Source organism: Triturus cristatus, chromosome 7, assembly GCF_964204655.1.
Source record: "Triturus cristatus chromosome 7, aTriCri1.1, whole genome shotgun sequence".
Lineage (NCBI taxonomy): Eukaryota > Metazoa > Chordata > Amphibia > Caudata > Salamandridae > Triturus > Triturus cristatus.
The window spans coordinates 1,342,868,026-1,342,884,429 of record NC_140590.1 but is presented as its reverse complement, the minus strand read 5'-3'; the positions used below and the strand labels follow the sequence as shown (position 1 = coordinate 1,342,884,429).

The 16,404-nt window shown below is 49.3% G+C and overlaps 1 protein-coding gene across 1 annotated transcript in view; it reads left to right on the top strand.

Annotated features, from left to right (window-relative positions):
• Positions 1–16,404, top strand: part of PIGT (phosphatidylinositol glycan anchor biosynthesis class T) — a 253,569-nt gene that overhangs the window by 162,972 nt on the left and 74,193 nt on the right. The window contains exon 10 of the mRNA XM_085618986.1: positions 6,935–7,100. Within this exon, the coding sequence (XP_085475112.1) occupies positions 6,935–7,100 (166 nt within the window). The remainder of the gene's footprint in view (positions 1–6,934; positions 7,101–16,404) is intronic.

Sequence of the window (16,404 nt, the reverse complement as noted above, 5' to 3'; positions counted from 1 at the left end):
GGTGGAGCATAAAATCGCCCTTTTCGCGGACGACCACCTCCTTACCCTATCGGACCCGCTGCGCTCCCTGCCGGCGACCCACTCGCTGCTCCAGGACTATGAACAGGCGTCCGGGCTCAAAATCAACCATGCGAAATCATGGGCCCTCAACATCTCGATCCCGGATGGAGATCTGCTGGTGCTTCAGACCTCCACTCCCTATCAGTGGGCGGCCCACTCGGTGCGTTACCTCGGCCTCAACCTGACTCCGGACCTGGCCACCTGGACGCAGGCCAATTGGCAAGAGTATAAGTGCTCGGTCCAGACGGACCTGCGCGCGTGGAGAGCCTTGCCGCTCTCTTGGCTCGGCAGACTCAACACGGTGAAAATGTATATCTTGCTAAAGATCTTGTACCTCTTCCAAACCCTGCCGACGCCGATCCCGGAACACCAGATCCAGGGACTCCAACGGGAGCTAGTGGCGTTTATCTGGGGTGGGAAGAAACCGCGCTTCTCCAACACGATCTTGATGCTCCCCCGGGACAGGGGTGGCCTAGCGTGCCCGAATCTCCTTGAGTACTACTGGGCGTCCCACCTGCGATTTGTCTTGGAGTGGGGGGCGTGGGAGAGTGAGAAGGTGTGGTTCCACATGGATCGGGCTGTCACCTGCCGCCCTCTGTGGGATCATGCTTGGCTGCCTCGAGGGGCGCGCCATCGCAGCGCGTATATGGCTGTCCCCACCAGAACAGTCCTTGAGATTTGGGACAAGGTGGCGGTTCGGAGAGGTCTCACTTCCTTCCCGTCCCCGCATACCCCCATCGCGCACAATCCGCAGTTTCCTCCAGCCTGTCATCCACCCTTCTTTGCCAATTGGACGGAGACTGGCTGCAGAACGATAGGGAACCTCTTCACGGGGGGTAGTTTTAAATCCTTTGCGCAATGCCAGCAAGAATTTGGGATCTCGGAGAATGACAAACTCCAATACATCCAGCTTCGCCACTGGATCCAGGGCTCCTCCCTGACACAGGTAGCCGTACGTCCTTTCACACCGTTCGAACAGCTAGCGCGCACATTCGGCGCATACAAGGGACTGATCTCACGTATCTACGGGGTGTTGCAGCACGCGCAGCGGCCTGTTCCACATCTATACCAATCGAAATGGCAGTCCGTCTCTAGCTCGGGTGTCGCCCCTTCTCAATGGGCGAGGCTGTGGAGAGATATCCCTAAAATTCTGCGTAGCATTCCGCAACAAGAGTCGGCCTATAAGGTGATGACTCAATGGTATTACACCCCGGTTCGGCTTCAGAAGATGTTCCCTGCGACGTCTCCCCTTTGCTGGCGCTGTACTCAGGCGCCGGGAGACTTCATTCACATTTGGTGGACCTGCCCCCTGATCACTACTTTCTGGAAAGAGATCCTAAGCCATATCAAACGGGTCCTGGGGTACCCCCTGCCTGCGGATCCGCTGGTTGCGGTCCTGGGCCTCCGGCCGGAGAATACGAGAGCCTTGACGGGGCGTGACCGACACCTTAGCCTACACATGCTATGCGCCGCCAAACAGACGGTGGCACTATATTGGAAAAAGGCGGAGACGCCCTCCATCAACGTATGGTTTACTCGCCTGTGGCATGTGGTGGCGATGGAGCTGCTCACGGCCCGGCTTCAGTTCCGGGATACTCAATTTAGGAAACTCTGGGCGCCCCTGGTGGACCACCTGGGGCGGTTGGAACATGCCCGAATGAAGCCGCCACGGCTGCGGGCCCTGAGGTTCTTCAAAGATGTTGTATGCCCGGCGGATCCGGGAGATCATTGGGGGCTGTCGGGTGGTGGGCAGGGAGAGCCGGCCACAGCCCTTCCACCCACTGGCGAGGAGACTTCGCCTCTACTAAGCCGGGACGCCGCGGTTCCCGCTGTCTAGGGGGTAAGGTAGCGGATGCTTTTGGCTTTCCCCGCGCCTAGGACGCTTTCCCCCCCCCCTCCCCTCACCATCCCTGGCACCCTCCCTGTTTCCCCATTTTGTCCCAGGTTTTCCCCCGGTTAGTTGATTGTATTGTGGGTTCTCCTGGTCTTAGGGACGGCCCCGGGGGCCTGGCGCACCACTCTAGCGTGGTCAAATCTGAACTGCCTTATGGCCGGCTTCTTGCGGGTGGGCCTCGTCTAATGGCAGCTGTGCCGCCCCTCACCGGATAGGGCCCACCTGACAGATACGGTGCTCCTATCGCCCTAGGCCCCCCGCTACTGCATGCTGGAGGTGTGACCATGAGCGGCTGGAAGAGAAGTGGGAAGGGTGGGACTCCCGCCTGGTGACCACTTGTTTAGATGTTGCCTCTCTTCCGGGGCGGGGGTGGCGGCGCACTTACAGTAATTACCTGCCAGGCACAGGAGGCACTGAGGGGTTTCCACTCTCGGTATCCTGCAACAGGCCGATCCTACCACGGGGCATGTAGTCATTTTCTGAGCCTGCTGCTGACCTACGGCAACCCTGCGATTGTTCGTCTCTGCTGGTATACCCTGGAGGGGCCCCTGGGTAGGGGGATTTGGGGCCAAGGGACCTTGAGCATGATAGACCTGTACCTCCAGCTGTACCTGGGTCGTGGCATATCTTTTTGATTGGTTGGGCCCTCGCCCATTGTTGCTTGAATGTGGTGGCTGCCGGCCCCTGTGGTTGTAGGCGAACCAGCTGTGTACTGCTACAGGAGTGCTCCTTTAAATTCAATAAAAAGTTGTATGTAAAAAAAACCATTGCTGGGTTGTTTGTAGTGTAACCATACCATATACTCTTAACCGCATTATAAGTATATCGCGATAGCGTGATAACTTGAGAATGGCTACACAGAACCATATCGTGTTTGGTGTCAAACATGTAGGAATCATACCCCCAGTCCAGCCATGGGCATGAGGGCATGATTCCCCCCCTGCTAGAGGGGCGATATGGGAAAAGCGGCAGAATTTAGACACCAATTTAAAAGTGCACACGTATCACAAAATGGATGCTACTCGTCACCCACACGACTCTGGCTGCCTGTTGCTGGGCAAAACCCCAGCCTCGGCAGCTGGACAATAGGGATCCTGTTGCAGGGAGGTGCCAGCACCTTCCCAGACAGGCTATGTGGATTGGAACTGGGTGGGTGCACCATAGGATGCCTTTCAGAGTTGCACGTAGGCTGCTACAGCGCCTACATTCTGCATACACCGCCTGGAACCGGTTCAGGGGCATCCTGCACCTTGCCCAGGCGGGAAACACACAAAGGGGAGAGGGTGTAGCCACCCTTTCCCGCCTCAACTACCATTGGTGGACACTGATCTGGACACTCCCCTCATCTTGTGGATAAAGGTGAATAACGTGTCCCCGGAGAATCAGATTCATCTTGGACTTCACAGACTCGACCTTCGACGAGCTGCTGCCCAGCTGTCTGAAGAAATCTCCCTTGGGGTAAAGGAGTTACCCCCCTGCTTGGCAGGCTCCTGAAACACTGCAAGTGACCCGGTTGGAACTTCGCTGCTCCTTAGGACATCGACGTCTCCTCTCAACCTTGAGGTGGGTTTCCTAGCATCCCAGAGGCCAGTGAGCGTGCCCAGCAAGTCTGAGCACCGTGGACCGCGTGGGTGCCGAGATCCCCGATACCCCAGGACACCGGCCACCTCTTGCGTAGCACACGACACTGACCAGTGGGGAAGTTGTGCTTTGGCCCATTATTGAGCCAACCTCTCAGCAGCAACTGTGCCAAAGATCAGCGCCCTAGCTCACTCCGGTGACCCGTGGGCACCCTTTTACGCACTCTAAATTGCTGCCTTCCGCGGTCCCTTGTCTCTCGACTTGTGGGCCCTGGCGGAGGACAATCTTTACTTTTAAGAGTTCCCCTGGTTGCTCCAGGCCTGCTCTACAGTCTCCTCGAAGGAGACCCCTCACAGACCTCGTGGGTCTGCACCAGTAGCTGATTTGTTCATCTTGCGTGGGTTGCGGTTGCCAGGGCTTAGTGGATCCAATCCGGACACTAACACCGCAGCGACCCTCATCCTTCGTGGGACAGTCGCCCTCCAGAAGCTGGCCTTCCTTGAAGCCTCCCGGAGCCCGTGGCTGCAGATCCAAGCTACGCCTTTTCCACTTGAAGCACCCGACATTGAAGGGCTCTTTTCCTTGAGCTCCCTGGTCACTGTGCCGTGACCCAGACTCTGTCCCCTCTGCTTTCAGGTTCTTCTCTACAAGAGCTACAACTTCATTCTTCACGGCATCATCGACGCTTTTGGCTAGCAGCAGTTTTGTACATTTTTCCATTGAAAATCAGCCCGCGACCTGACATCGAAAACGACCTATGCACCCGACTTCCCTGGGGCAGGTAACAGTGGTACCTCGGTACTCCCGTGGTAGTGGGCTCCTCAAAAGCTTAACTCTAAGTTTTTAACTTTGAACTCCTGCTAGAAGTGTCTTTAATCTGTTTAAATCAAACCGCGACATTCTCCATAGGCTTTAATAGAGATCCCGATAGCAGCTATTTCCACTGCACGCACCTCCCGTGGGTCCCCTTCCTCATAACCTGGGGTGGATTCTCAAGGGGCCAGTGATCCTAAATGCCCTAGGCATTGTCTGTAGAATTGTCGTGGTTCTTATACCACTTTTTTAATATATGGTTTGGTCCCCCCCCCCCGGGGCCCTGTGATTCCAGTGTTATTTATTGTATCTATAAATGCTTGTTTGAATTGTAACTTTACCTCTAGCCTCATAAAGAGACTTGTGGGATTCTGCTTAGAATCAATACATATATTTTATAAATATATATATATATACCTGTGTGGACTACTTTCATTTGGTCATTCGAGAGGTTATCTATGGTAAAACAATAAGCTTAACACTCCTTCAAGACTTAGCCTGAAGGCTGCTCTCCACAGCTACCACTAGGATAGCTTTCTTTAAAGGTTGTCTTTTAAACCTATCACCTTAAGAGTCGAATTGGACTGGTGCAAGGTGGCCACTATAACTAGTGACCAGCATATGCCAGGCCAACTTCTCACAACACACACACAACTTGCATCAACAAAATCACAGCATAACCTTACAAGCATCACTCAAATTGAAAGGTAACTTTTAAATTCAAATCTAAGTTATTCATTACCCACAGCACGTAATATCCACATGACTGCACACAAACAGCTGTGCAGGAGTCTTCACCATGGGGGATTGAACTTTCCAAAGTAACCAGATGAAGAAGATGGTATCTACCAACTAGACAAACCAGCATGTAAACCTTAAATTCACTGAGTCAGACATACACCATTTTCATATGCACATCACATTCAGATAGCTTTGTGTGCAATTCACACTCCCTCTAACTCATAACACCTACTTTATCTCTATACATACACCACATCCAGATAACATGTAAAGCTCTGTTGCTCTCCAAGTGTGTACCTATCCTGTTAGGGAGACTAAACATCATTCCCTACTTGTCACAAACATCTGAAACGTGCACAATTCACATGCACAATCTAAAAAAAAAAAATGAACACAGACATCATATGTCCTTTTAAAACCACAATATTCAGCAGGCATTTATGTATGTAGATATTTTATTGAGCACAGTCTGTTGACTCGCTACTGCTTCAGAACAAATGTAAACCCATGAGTGTGGACTCACATATTACATATGACAGGTGATAATATTCTTTCTTCCCTTCCTGACTAACAACTCAAAACATTTGAACACACAATGCTTCATACAGCATTGAAAGAAAGCCCCTCCAAATGATTGATGTCCCGAAATTCTCATAATTCCCACAATTAGCTCTGCAACAACACATACTGTGCATACCGAATAATTACTATGCTTTCTCAGTAAATTCCATGCATTGCAGCAACCACATTATACATTCCCGTGAGATTTATTCTGTATAATTTCTCCTACACACACATTTTCATAAATGTTTAACATTTTGCAAAATCGCAAACACTACCGTTCTCCAAATCTTTCCACCCAATCCAGATTGCTAGTACCTGTATGTATTCCTAGGCAAGCACACTGCTCTTGCACTATCTGCCATAGGTGTTCCTGAATTGCACAACCCACTGAGGCACCATGTATCTCCTGACACACCCTTGCCTTCTTTTGCAGTGCAAGGGTGCCACTGTGTGAGACACACAATACAACTATCTGGTAATACTATGTAAACATACAGCAGATGTCTCAAACTATACTGTGAGAGTACAAACTCCTCTTTTTAACCCCAGTACATGCCCCAACCAACTCACTGGCATGTACAGGATTAGAAAAGAGAGCCCAAATTAACTTTAGATCCTCTCACAGTAGGCTAAGAAAACAATTTCTTCTCACTAGCTTTGAGCAGGCAAATCTGAGTTCTCCTCCTTGTTATGTTCTGCCTATGACCAGCAGAATCCTGCCCTCTGTCTGGACTTCTCAGCTCTACCGAAATGTCTAGCAGTTACTGTCTTATGTCTACACTCCTCTCTTGGCCTACACCCGGCAGAATATGCTGACATTAGATGTCGGCAGGTTTGAGAGTCGACAGCCCCAAACTAGATCCCCTTGACCTATTAGGGCCTTCTTCCAGAGTTTTCCTGCATTGTCATGCAGGTTCTTCTGAACTTGGGCTGTCATTTTTATAAGATGGGGAAATTCTTTAAAGGATAAGTCAGAAACCATACCTGAAGAGGATAATGAACTTATTTACTACACTTTAGGCACTTGAGGACAACACAGTATTCATAGGTCTAACCAGGACTTCATCCTGCCTCTTACTCTGACTCGCCCAAGGCATTTGTTCTCTCCATTCCACCATATGCCTGCTTACAGTGAGCATTGACGCACCAGATACTACACAATGCTGAGGCAACATACATGGAACGCATAAAGTTAACAAAATTCTGTGTGCGTTGTTTGAACTAGAAGCAGCTGTTTAAGTGTCTTCTTGTCCCTTTTCTCAATGCTCGTTCTGCTTTTAGGTTATATCCTCTATCAGCCTGCAAAGGACCGTCAGCACCCACATCTTCTGGAGATGCTTATCCAATTGCCAGCAAGCTCTGCTACAAAGATTACTATTCAATTTGAAAGAGCCCTGCTGAAATGGACTGAATATCCCCCAGATCCCAACCATGGATTCTACGTGAGGTAACGAATCCTTTTTGCTCACAGCTGCACTATTTATCTAACATCTTTTATTCACCATCTCACAAAATATATTCAGAATATGGTATCTGTACTTTTTTCCCCAAAAGCTGCACTGTCCTCTTTTCATATATTTCATTTATTTAAAAAACAGAACAAACATTCTTGCAATGCGGTTCAAAGAGATTTACTAAACACCGATCCTGTAACAACGTTCATTCATCTTGCATAAGATACACAGCCAATCAGCATTACCAGCGCCACTGTGTTTTATCATTCTAAACCAATTATTTATTGACTAATAATATTTGTCTAAATCTGGATTTGTGTTTATGCAACATCAAACAAGTAAAGTAGCAATTTGTCACGTAAATACAAGATTTCATCATTTCTGGAAGCCTTGCAGGTACTGAATATGCAGCGCAGGTCATCAGATTTTTGGACTTTCTGCTAGCTCATATTTACAAGACAAAATGGAACGTAAAGCAAAATGAAATATGCATTCCTTCCTCAGATACTGAAAGTGTCATAATACTAGATCAGTATGTTTACAATGCCTTCTCTACTTATACAATGCTCTGGTCCTTTTTAACCTTATTCAGTATATAATAAATTGGGATCATTTCAACATATGGGCCTGACTGCTATTTGGAAACACACTTCTGTGTCAGTAGAGAGGAAACACACTTTGATAATACTATGACGGTAACTAGGAAGGCAACTAGGATGCCCAGGCCTATTATCACTGCTTCTAGACTCCAGGTCCCCCAACTACCCAATCAAGATTATTACAACATGCATAATGCTCCATCCCTTAGATCCTTTGTTTCGCGATAGTATGGATGTTTCTTTTTCATTTGTATATATTTCCTCTTTTTTCCAGAATTTATGTACAACATTCCAATTTTATGTCATGGCAAACACCCCCTTCGTTTGCCAGTATTATGTTTAAAGCTATCCTTTTCTGTGTAGCCATACTCCCAGTAACAACCATATCATCTGTTGTGTTAGCAAGAGTAATAGAGGTATATGTTGCTATGTCTTCCCCCGAAAACTGCGGATTATTTATTTGGAGTGTATACTTTGCTGTGCCCACTGGTGTAATTAACACTTTAAAGAAGTCTAGGACCGTCCTAACCCACTCAGCCACCCTCCTTTTTCATTGGGCCGTACTGCCAGATAATTTAATGGTGTGGTACACTCTAGGCAGGAGAAAAGATAAATAACAATCCTCAGTCCCTGCCTAAGAAGATAAAAATAGGCCAGTTGGCTACATATAAAAATATGCCTTTATATCCCACTAATGCATGTGTCATTCTTAGCCGGGGGGTGGAGCAGAAAGCCCAATTTTCTTCTGGGTGCATGGCTTAATCGCCCTAGATGGTGGACACGTGAGCCTGTAGCTCCGCGCCGGCCTGCCAGATATCCTATTACATCAGCGGCGGCCGGGGCCCAGGTTCCCAGTGGGAAGGGCCTGTACACAAAGTGGACTCCGAAAGAAATCTGGAGCCACCCTCTGCCCAGGGTTGCCCAGATGATCGAGACCCAAGCATAGAAGCGTGGGCCGCCCCCCCCACCACCACCCCAATGGGGGCATAGATCTCCGGTGAGACGGAGGCAACCTGGGCGGCCCAGGATCGGCTAGCTCGGACAAGATGGGCTTACAGCGAGAGACAGTTTCGGATGTGGCCTCCTGGTGGAGTGGGGCGATCTGCGCGATCCGGGCTGCCACAGTGAGATTGGAGCCTGGGGTGTCCTGCTGCAGCCTCGGCGACTCTGCGGTGCTGAGGTGAGAGTGCTGACATAAGGACCAGATTCAAGGTCAGGTGAATGCCGGAGGTACGGTGAGGAGTGGCGGCAAAGGCTCGGTCCTGGATCGGGGCCCAGTGGTGATGAGGAGCTGAGTGGGAGCTTCCTACTCGCGAACGTGGCTGCCTCTGTGGTGCTGGAGGGTGTGAAGGCCCTCTTCGGGTGGAGTATACACGGGCCCGTGCGGGGGCCGAGCACAGTGAAGTGCTCTACATAAGAAACCAGGCCTTTGTGGGGGTGGATATAACCCGCAGGGTGTTGGGGACACTTGAGGTGACTCCCTGCGGCCTGGAGCCCAGAGAATTGAAGGGCCCTGGGACAGCTGAAGGATCTTGGCCTGGAAAATTGAGGACTCGAGGCAGGGCCCTGCTGAGGGTAGATAATTGAAGAAGACCTGGCTGAATGGCGAGTGCCCCAGAGGGCACCCACATCACACAACGCACTGCCTAATAAGATTCTATGGAAGGAAGTGACATGATTACCTCTCTGAAGCACTGGCTCCGTACGGTGGTTGCACCGGACGGCCTGTGGTGTTTTACACCCTGGAAAGAGCACATCGGGTCCTGTCCAGGTTACCGGTCCCGGGACTGCCACCATGCCCGGTGGTGGCCAGGCTTCTTCATTTCAAAGATCGAGACACCCTGCTGCAGAAGGCACGGGCTGACGGCCCTTATATGGTGGGCAATAGTACGGTCTCCATTTTTCCTGACTACACACTCGAGGTCCAGAGACAATGTGCCTCTTTCCTGGAAGCCAAGAAAGCACTGAGGGAAGAAGGACTCCAATATTCCCTCATTTTCCCATCCCGACTGCGTATACACCTAGATGGGAAGGCTCACTTCTGTGAAGATCCCAAGATGGCGTGGGAATGAATTGAAGCCTACAGAACTGAAGGACCACGAGCTGCGTGGAGGATTGCGGCACTGCCCCTTGAACGATTCCCTTATGGGGGCTTAATCCACTGATGCTAGAGGATCCCCCATTCTGAGGGTCCTTGAGTACCCTCATTGATGCTTTTTTGCCCGCTAATGCCCACACAGTGTCCACCACGTTGGTGGAGTGGGAAGCGTTTAAAGTGGTGGCGAGGGGGCATTGCCTGGGTCAGTCAATTGGAGCGCAGAGGGAAATTCGCCAAGAATGAATAGATCTAGAGGATAGTATACGACAATTAGACAACATTCAGGGAACTGGCGCCTCATCCTCGCTGAGGCTACAGGAAACGTGTGCGTGCTACTACGACACGCTAGAAAGGCTGAGATTGCATAACCACAGCGAGTACCTGGATAAGGTGTAGAGGGAGGAGGGGAGAGCTGGTAGCCTACTGGTGTAGCTGATCAAGCCAGAGACCTGAGGGACACCGATTACGCAAGCTCAGACTGAAATGGGCGAATTTATCTATGACCCAGAAACAATCAACACTTTATTCCAGGACCATTACGAGAAGTTATATACTGCCCCTGCATCAGTCCCCCAATCAGTTTTTAGGGACTTTCTAGATCCCCTGCCACTCCGGACACTAGACCGGCAGATGCAAGAAGAGCTGGGAGGCCTAGTGACCGTGCAGGAAGTTCAAGCAGCCATTACAGATATGGCGTCCGAAAAAAACACCAGTGCGAGATGGCCTCCCAGAAGAGTTTTACGCAAGATGCTCTTCCAAGCTGGTGCCGCAACTTGTGACCTTACACGTAGAATCTTTGAGACTAGGAGGCTTCCCGAAACTACCCAAAGCGCGCTTGTGATCCCACTCCCCAAAACTACAGTGATGGGTGCCCGGGTGGGGGATTTTAGACCACTTTCTATGCTCAATATGGACTTAAAGATCCTCAGCAAGGTCCCGGTGCTTAGACTGCTCTCGCACATGAAATCCCTCATTCACCCTGACCAGAATGGCTTCATCCCCTCCCGTACCACCTCCTATAATCTACGCAGACCCTACTCCATCCTGGGGCAAAATCTAAGCCACAGACCGCGGTACTTTCAATCGACCTGGAAAAGGCCTTTGACACAGTCAGCTGGAATTATCTGTTTGAGGCAGTGCTGTGCATGGGTCTTGGAGAGGGCTGGGTGAAATGGCTGCAACTCCTTAATACATCCCCAATGGCGAGGGTTATGACTGGCAAAACAGTATCCACTCAATACAGGTTCTCACGTGGAACCCGAAAGGGTGCCCGCTCTTCCCCTTCTTATTTGCCTTAGCAATTGAACTACTTCCAGAGCTGTTTCGTGGAGGCGGTGAGGGGATGGATCTAGTGGTAGACAGGCTGGTACATACCATCTCCCTGATGTATTTGGGGAAAACTATGGCGGGCACTACCTCAGCCCTAAAGCTCGTGGAGAGGTTTGGACTTCTATCGGGCCTACTGGTCAATAAGACAAAGACTTACTTATTCCCAGTGGCGGGACCCACGCCCAGGCCTGCGACCCTGCCTGCTGAACTTAACTGGGTCCTGCATACATTTAAATATCTGGGCATACATATTTTTCACTCTGGAGGATCTGAGAGAAGGGAACTTGGATAGGGCACTTTGGTTCCTCCGGTCATGTGTCCATTTTTGGTGCACTCTGCAACTGATGGTCATGCTACCCCATCTTTTAAATTTTTTGTTAACCTTCCAGTCTTGATGCCCCTTTGCGGGGGGGGTGGAGGAGGGGTGAGATTGCTAGACTCCTTGCTGCGGGACCTGATATGGGGATACGGGCGGAGAAGAGTGTCTCTGAGAACGCTACATCGCCTTCTGACCCAAGGCGGCCTGGGAGTACCACATTTTTAGCTATATCTAGTAGTCGCCCAGCTGCAATGGTTGGCACAAAGGCTAGAGAGAGTGAATGCGGAGGGTATCTTTCTGATGGAACCCAGCACATACCCTAGTTTATTGGTCGCTAAATTGTTGGACCCTGCGATCATTGTCCCATACCGCTCGACATTGCACAACACAGCATTGCAGAGCTGGAAAAGATACCTGGCCAAATTGAATGAGTCCCCGGGGTATACCCCTATGTTGCCACTTGTAGGCTTACCAAATGGGGAACCCAAAACGATATTCACGGCAGAACAGTTGACGCTTTGGATGGCGGCAGGGTTGGAGACTCTAGGTGACTGTTGCCAGGATAAAACACTGATTCAGTTTGCTGAGCTGTTAGATAGTTGTGGTCACCCGCCCCCCTCCCTCACCTCCCCAGGTCGGTTCCTACAGTATGAAGCCCTGATTCACACTTTTGGGCAGCTATGGGGAATGGGTTGGGAGGAACCGGAGCCACATCCTGTGCTGCACTAATTGATTACCCTGGGCTCTGCGGGACACCAGGTGAAGTGGTTTTATGCCACCTTACTCGCTGCGTTCCTCACCCCACTTCAGGCGTTGCGGAGGAAATGGGAGTGGGTCGTAGATGGAGAATTTACAGATGCAGAGTAGGGCAAGATTCTACAATCCCATAAGAAGATCTCCTGCAACACGTCTGAAATATACACAATTTAACTTTGTGCATATGACCTACATGACGCCCTATCACCTCAACGTCACATATGAATGGGAATTGCGAAAGTACCCGCGGTGTGACCAAATCGATGCTGACTTCATACATATGACTTGGGGTTATACAGTATTGCGCGCATTCTGGGACGCAATTCTAGTTGGGATTAATGCTGCCCTAGGAAGAGGATTGACCCTCACGGTTGAGGTCTGTCTACTAGAACTCTTACCCGAGCTGCATAAACGTAAAGTCGGGAATAGACTAATAGATCTGGCCATGGCACTAGCTAAAAGAAAGATAGAATTGACCTGGAAATCTGCCGTTGGGCCACAGGTTGCAAGCTGGAATCGCAATGTGATTAGCTGGGCTGGAGCTGAAGGTAGAGCATTGAGCTGGGAAGAACCGAATACGGAAGCGCACTATAGCAGATCATTAGAGTCTTGCTAGCTTGGGAAAATCCAACACAGACAAGTAGTGAAAGAGAGGGAAGTGGGAATACGTCTGAATAATAGGAAATACCTGACCACAGCAGCCTAACTATATTGACATACCTGTATGGCAGATGCTGCCACTAGACAACATGAGTGCCCATAACAGATATACAAGACACAACAGATGATAAGGTGGGCCCGGATATAATAGAGGGTCCCTCGCTGCCCAACAACAATCACTTGTTAGCAATCCTCCCTAAGTAAGGTCCCCCAGAAACAAACATGTACCACCCTCCTGCACAAGTTTTAGATAGTAGTTCGATTGGAACGTTTTTAATGTTAATCCCTCAAACATAATGACATTGCTGGTCCCTGGTCTGGAGCTGGCGGCCACCCAAATAGAAGAGGCTAGAGAAAAAGGAAAATGACTAGAAGCATAAATAATTAAAAAAGGATGATGAATCAATACTCATAGATCATAGCCCGATAAAATGTTCTGAAGAAACAAAACATCAACAATTATCTTCTGAAGCTGGAAACTAATTACTATGTATGTGCCTAATGTAAAAAAGATGTATCTGAATGACGGGATGTTATATACATGTACACTAAAGTACTGAAATACAAAATATCAATAAAAATATATATACATTTTTTAAAAAGGTATTGTTCCCTACTCCTATAGTGTTCCAATAAGCACTCTTGTCCGATATGCAGAAAAGTGACTATAGGTCCATCCTTAACTACCATTTCACTGTAATCACGGAACCCACCCATCCTCTCTCCAATTGTGCGATCAATCCCTGTTCAGCTATGGTCCCATTCCCTGAGGCACATTGGCTTGATGCTCTGCCTGTTTGTTGCTCCTGCAACACAGACACAATGATGCATGTATATGGCCCTCTTACATTCAGCATTTCCCACAAAAAGGTGAAACTAACTGCTTTCATTAGGGGTGCCATACTATAAGCCATCTTCTCTTCACTACCTGATTGAAGTGTGCAAACCTGATAAGCTGACACAGGAAGCATACTTTTGGTACAACATGACATAATTATTGTCCTCCTATTTTTGCAGAATATTCAACTGCAGGTAGGTTTCGCAGGTATGTCGTTCGTTGTTTCCTCTCTTCTGCCTCTTGTGTTAGTATGTAGTCCTTGAAAATAAATGACAAGCACTGTCTTTGACTAGAGCTTGCCCCAAGAAGCACAGTACATCCACAGTCCATAGCCACTTCATGGTAGGCCTTAGTGAGGTCTTCGCTACTAAGCATTTAGAGGTCATCAATACATCATTTGCTCTGGTTTCCAGCACTGGCTGGACACCGGAAGGCGTTTCAGACTTAAGCCTCTCACATTTGTTCTTGTTCTGCAGTGTGGGTGGTTCTTCCTGGGAACTCGTCGCACTTGTTAGGCACTCTGGTGGTGCTGTCTTTTAGGTTGGGAAACCGTTTCCCTAGGATGACAGTCCTACACAGTTCACTGCAGTGCCTGTTGTCAGCAGCATTTGGATTGAGCCCATGGAGGCTGAAGATAGTGGCACCTCGTATGAGCTTGTATATATACCCAGCCTCTGGCTGCAGGGTATTGCCTGATGTTCCTCAAGTTGTGGAAGTAACCGCACTTGAAGACAGCACAATAACTGTGAATCTTTTACAGCACTATAAACCAAGTAATCTGTTATAGACAAAGGAAGTGCTAATAAATGTCCAGGGATGTGTATAGGCCTACCCATCAGTATATCATGTTGGTTTAGGTTTGTGACTCGATCAGGGTTGCATCTTATAACCATCAAAGCCAACGGAAGTGCTTTTGTCCTAGATAGTTTGGTGGATGCTTACATATTTTCCCAGCTTGTTTTTTAGGCACCCTTTTCCATCTCTCCACTGCACCCAATGCTTGTGGGTGATAGGAACAGTGACATTTCTGCATCACCACAACCCCTTGCAGAGGCTTTGTATAGACACAAAATGTTTTCCATCATCAGAGCATAGGAGTCTCTGGAATCCCAAACCTTAGAATTAGTTACAGAAGTGAGACATTTTTCAACCATTAAAGCATCACAGTTCAAGAATTGGCCCTTGTAGTGGTGGAAAATGCCCTGGGTCAAAGGAACTATGTTATAGAGTCGATAGGTACCACAACTTTTACATAGTATTTAAGCTTCTTGTAGAAACAGTGGCCTATACCACTGCACACTCTCCTTCAACCCACTCCTTCAATTCATAATTTGTTATCGTTCATTGCGCATTACATGGATCAAGACATTTTTCATCTGAGGTACTGTCATTAAACTTTACTATTGCTATAAGCATTTTCAAATTGGGATTAATAATCACTAGTTCCTTTGTTTTTGAATCAACAAATGCATTCCGACTGATACATAAACTTTGACATATGTATGAGCTGCACATGTCATTGTAGTCCCCTTAGAAGGCAATAAAGAGCTTGCAGAAAAACATATAGCAATGCTGCATGTCGTATTTCCTTACCCGCTTGGGTCAAAAACCCAAGAATAGCTCACAGTTGAATAAAATCACGAACCACTCCAAATGCATATTGAATATCACTTAAGATGTTCACCTTCTCATCATGAGGGGATTATTTCAGCAGCATGGGCGCTTTTGACATTTTCCAGACTGGCCCCCTTTATCACACATTGTGCAAGGCATATAGCATAATATGAGAGTAAGATGCCATTGTAGTTGTTTAAACAAGCCCCAAAAATGAACAAATCACTGTCTGCATCTAAAAGGGCTGTATCCGGAGGAGGAGCCTAGCGCACAACCAAGATGGCCGCGTAGGTGCGAGGCTCCCGAGGACCTCCGCAACCTCCTACGATTATCCTGAAATTATCCTGCCCTGGATGAGGGGACTATGTTGGTGAACCTGAGCTGAGGTGGCACCCGTTTCCCGCTTCCGAATCGGACCTCGGACACCGGAGTGAGCACCGATTGAGGTTTGCGGCCTTCCCCTCGCCGGACCCCGGATTTGCGCTGTGGGGTGGTCCAGTGACAAAGTGAACAACAGCGGCAGGCAGGGCCTGGCGACTCGCGTACCCCGCACTTTCACTTTCGCATTCACACCCCCTTGTCGTCTCTGCGAGGTTGGGTCGCGGAGCCCTTGGTGTTGGTGTGGCCTTGCTGGGAGACCCTGCCTGCCTGCAGGCTGTGATCCACCCCGCTGCTCTGAGGGGGCCCCCCCCGGAGCTCGTGGCCCTGCTTTCCTGCCCTACACGACGTGGCTGGTGCGACTGGGAGACTGGTGGCCATGGCCACGAAACAAGATGGAGACCGGGCAAAGACCAAATCGACCCGGCGTGGCGCCGTCCATCAGGCCAACAGTATGGACCGCTATACCCTCCAGAAGGGATCTCCCGATGGACCGCGCAAGTCCCCTGAGAGCCCTCCTGATGCCCCAGACCTGCCCGCAGATCTGACTCTGCGTGATGTCATGGGCGCCATTGCCGAGATGAAGGCCTCGGTGGGCCAGCGGTTTGATACACTGGCGCAGAAGATCGACTCGGTCCTTGTGGATGTTGGCCTGGTGAGGGCCGATCTTTCCAAAACCAACGACCGAGTAGATTCTTTGGCCCAC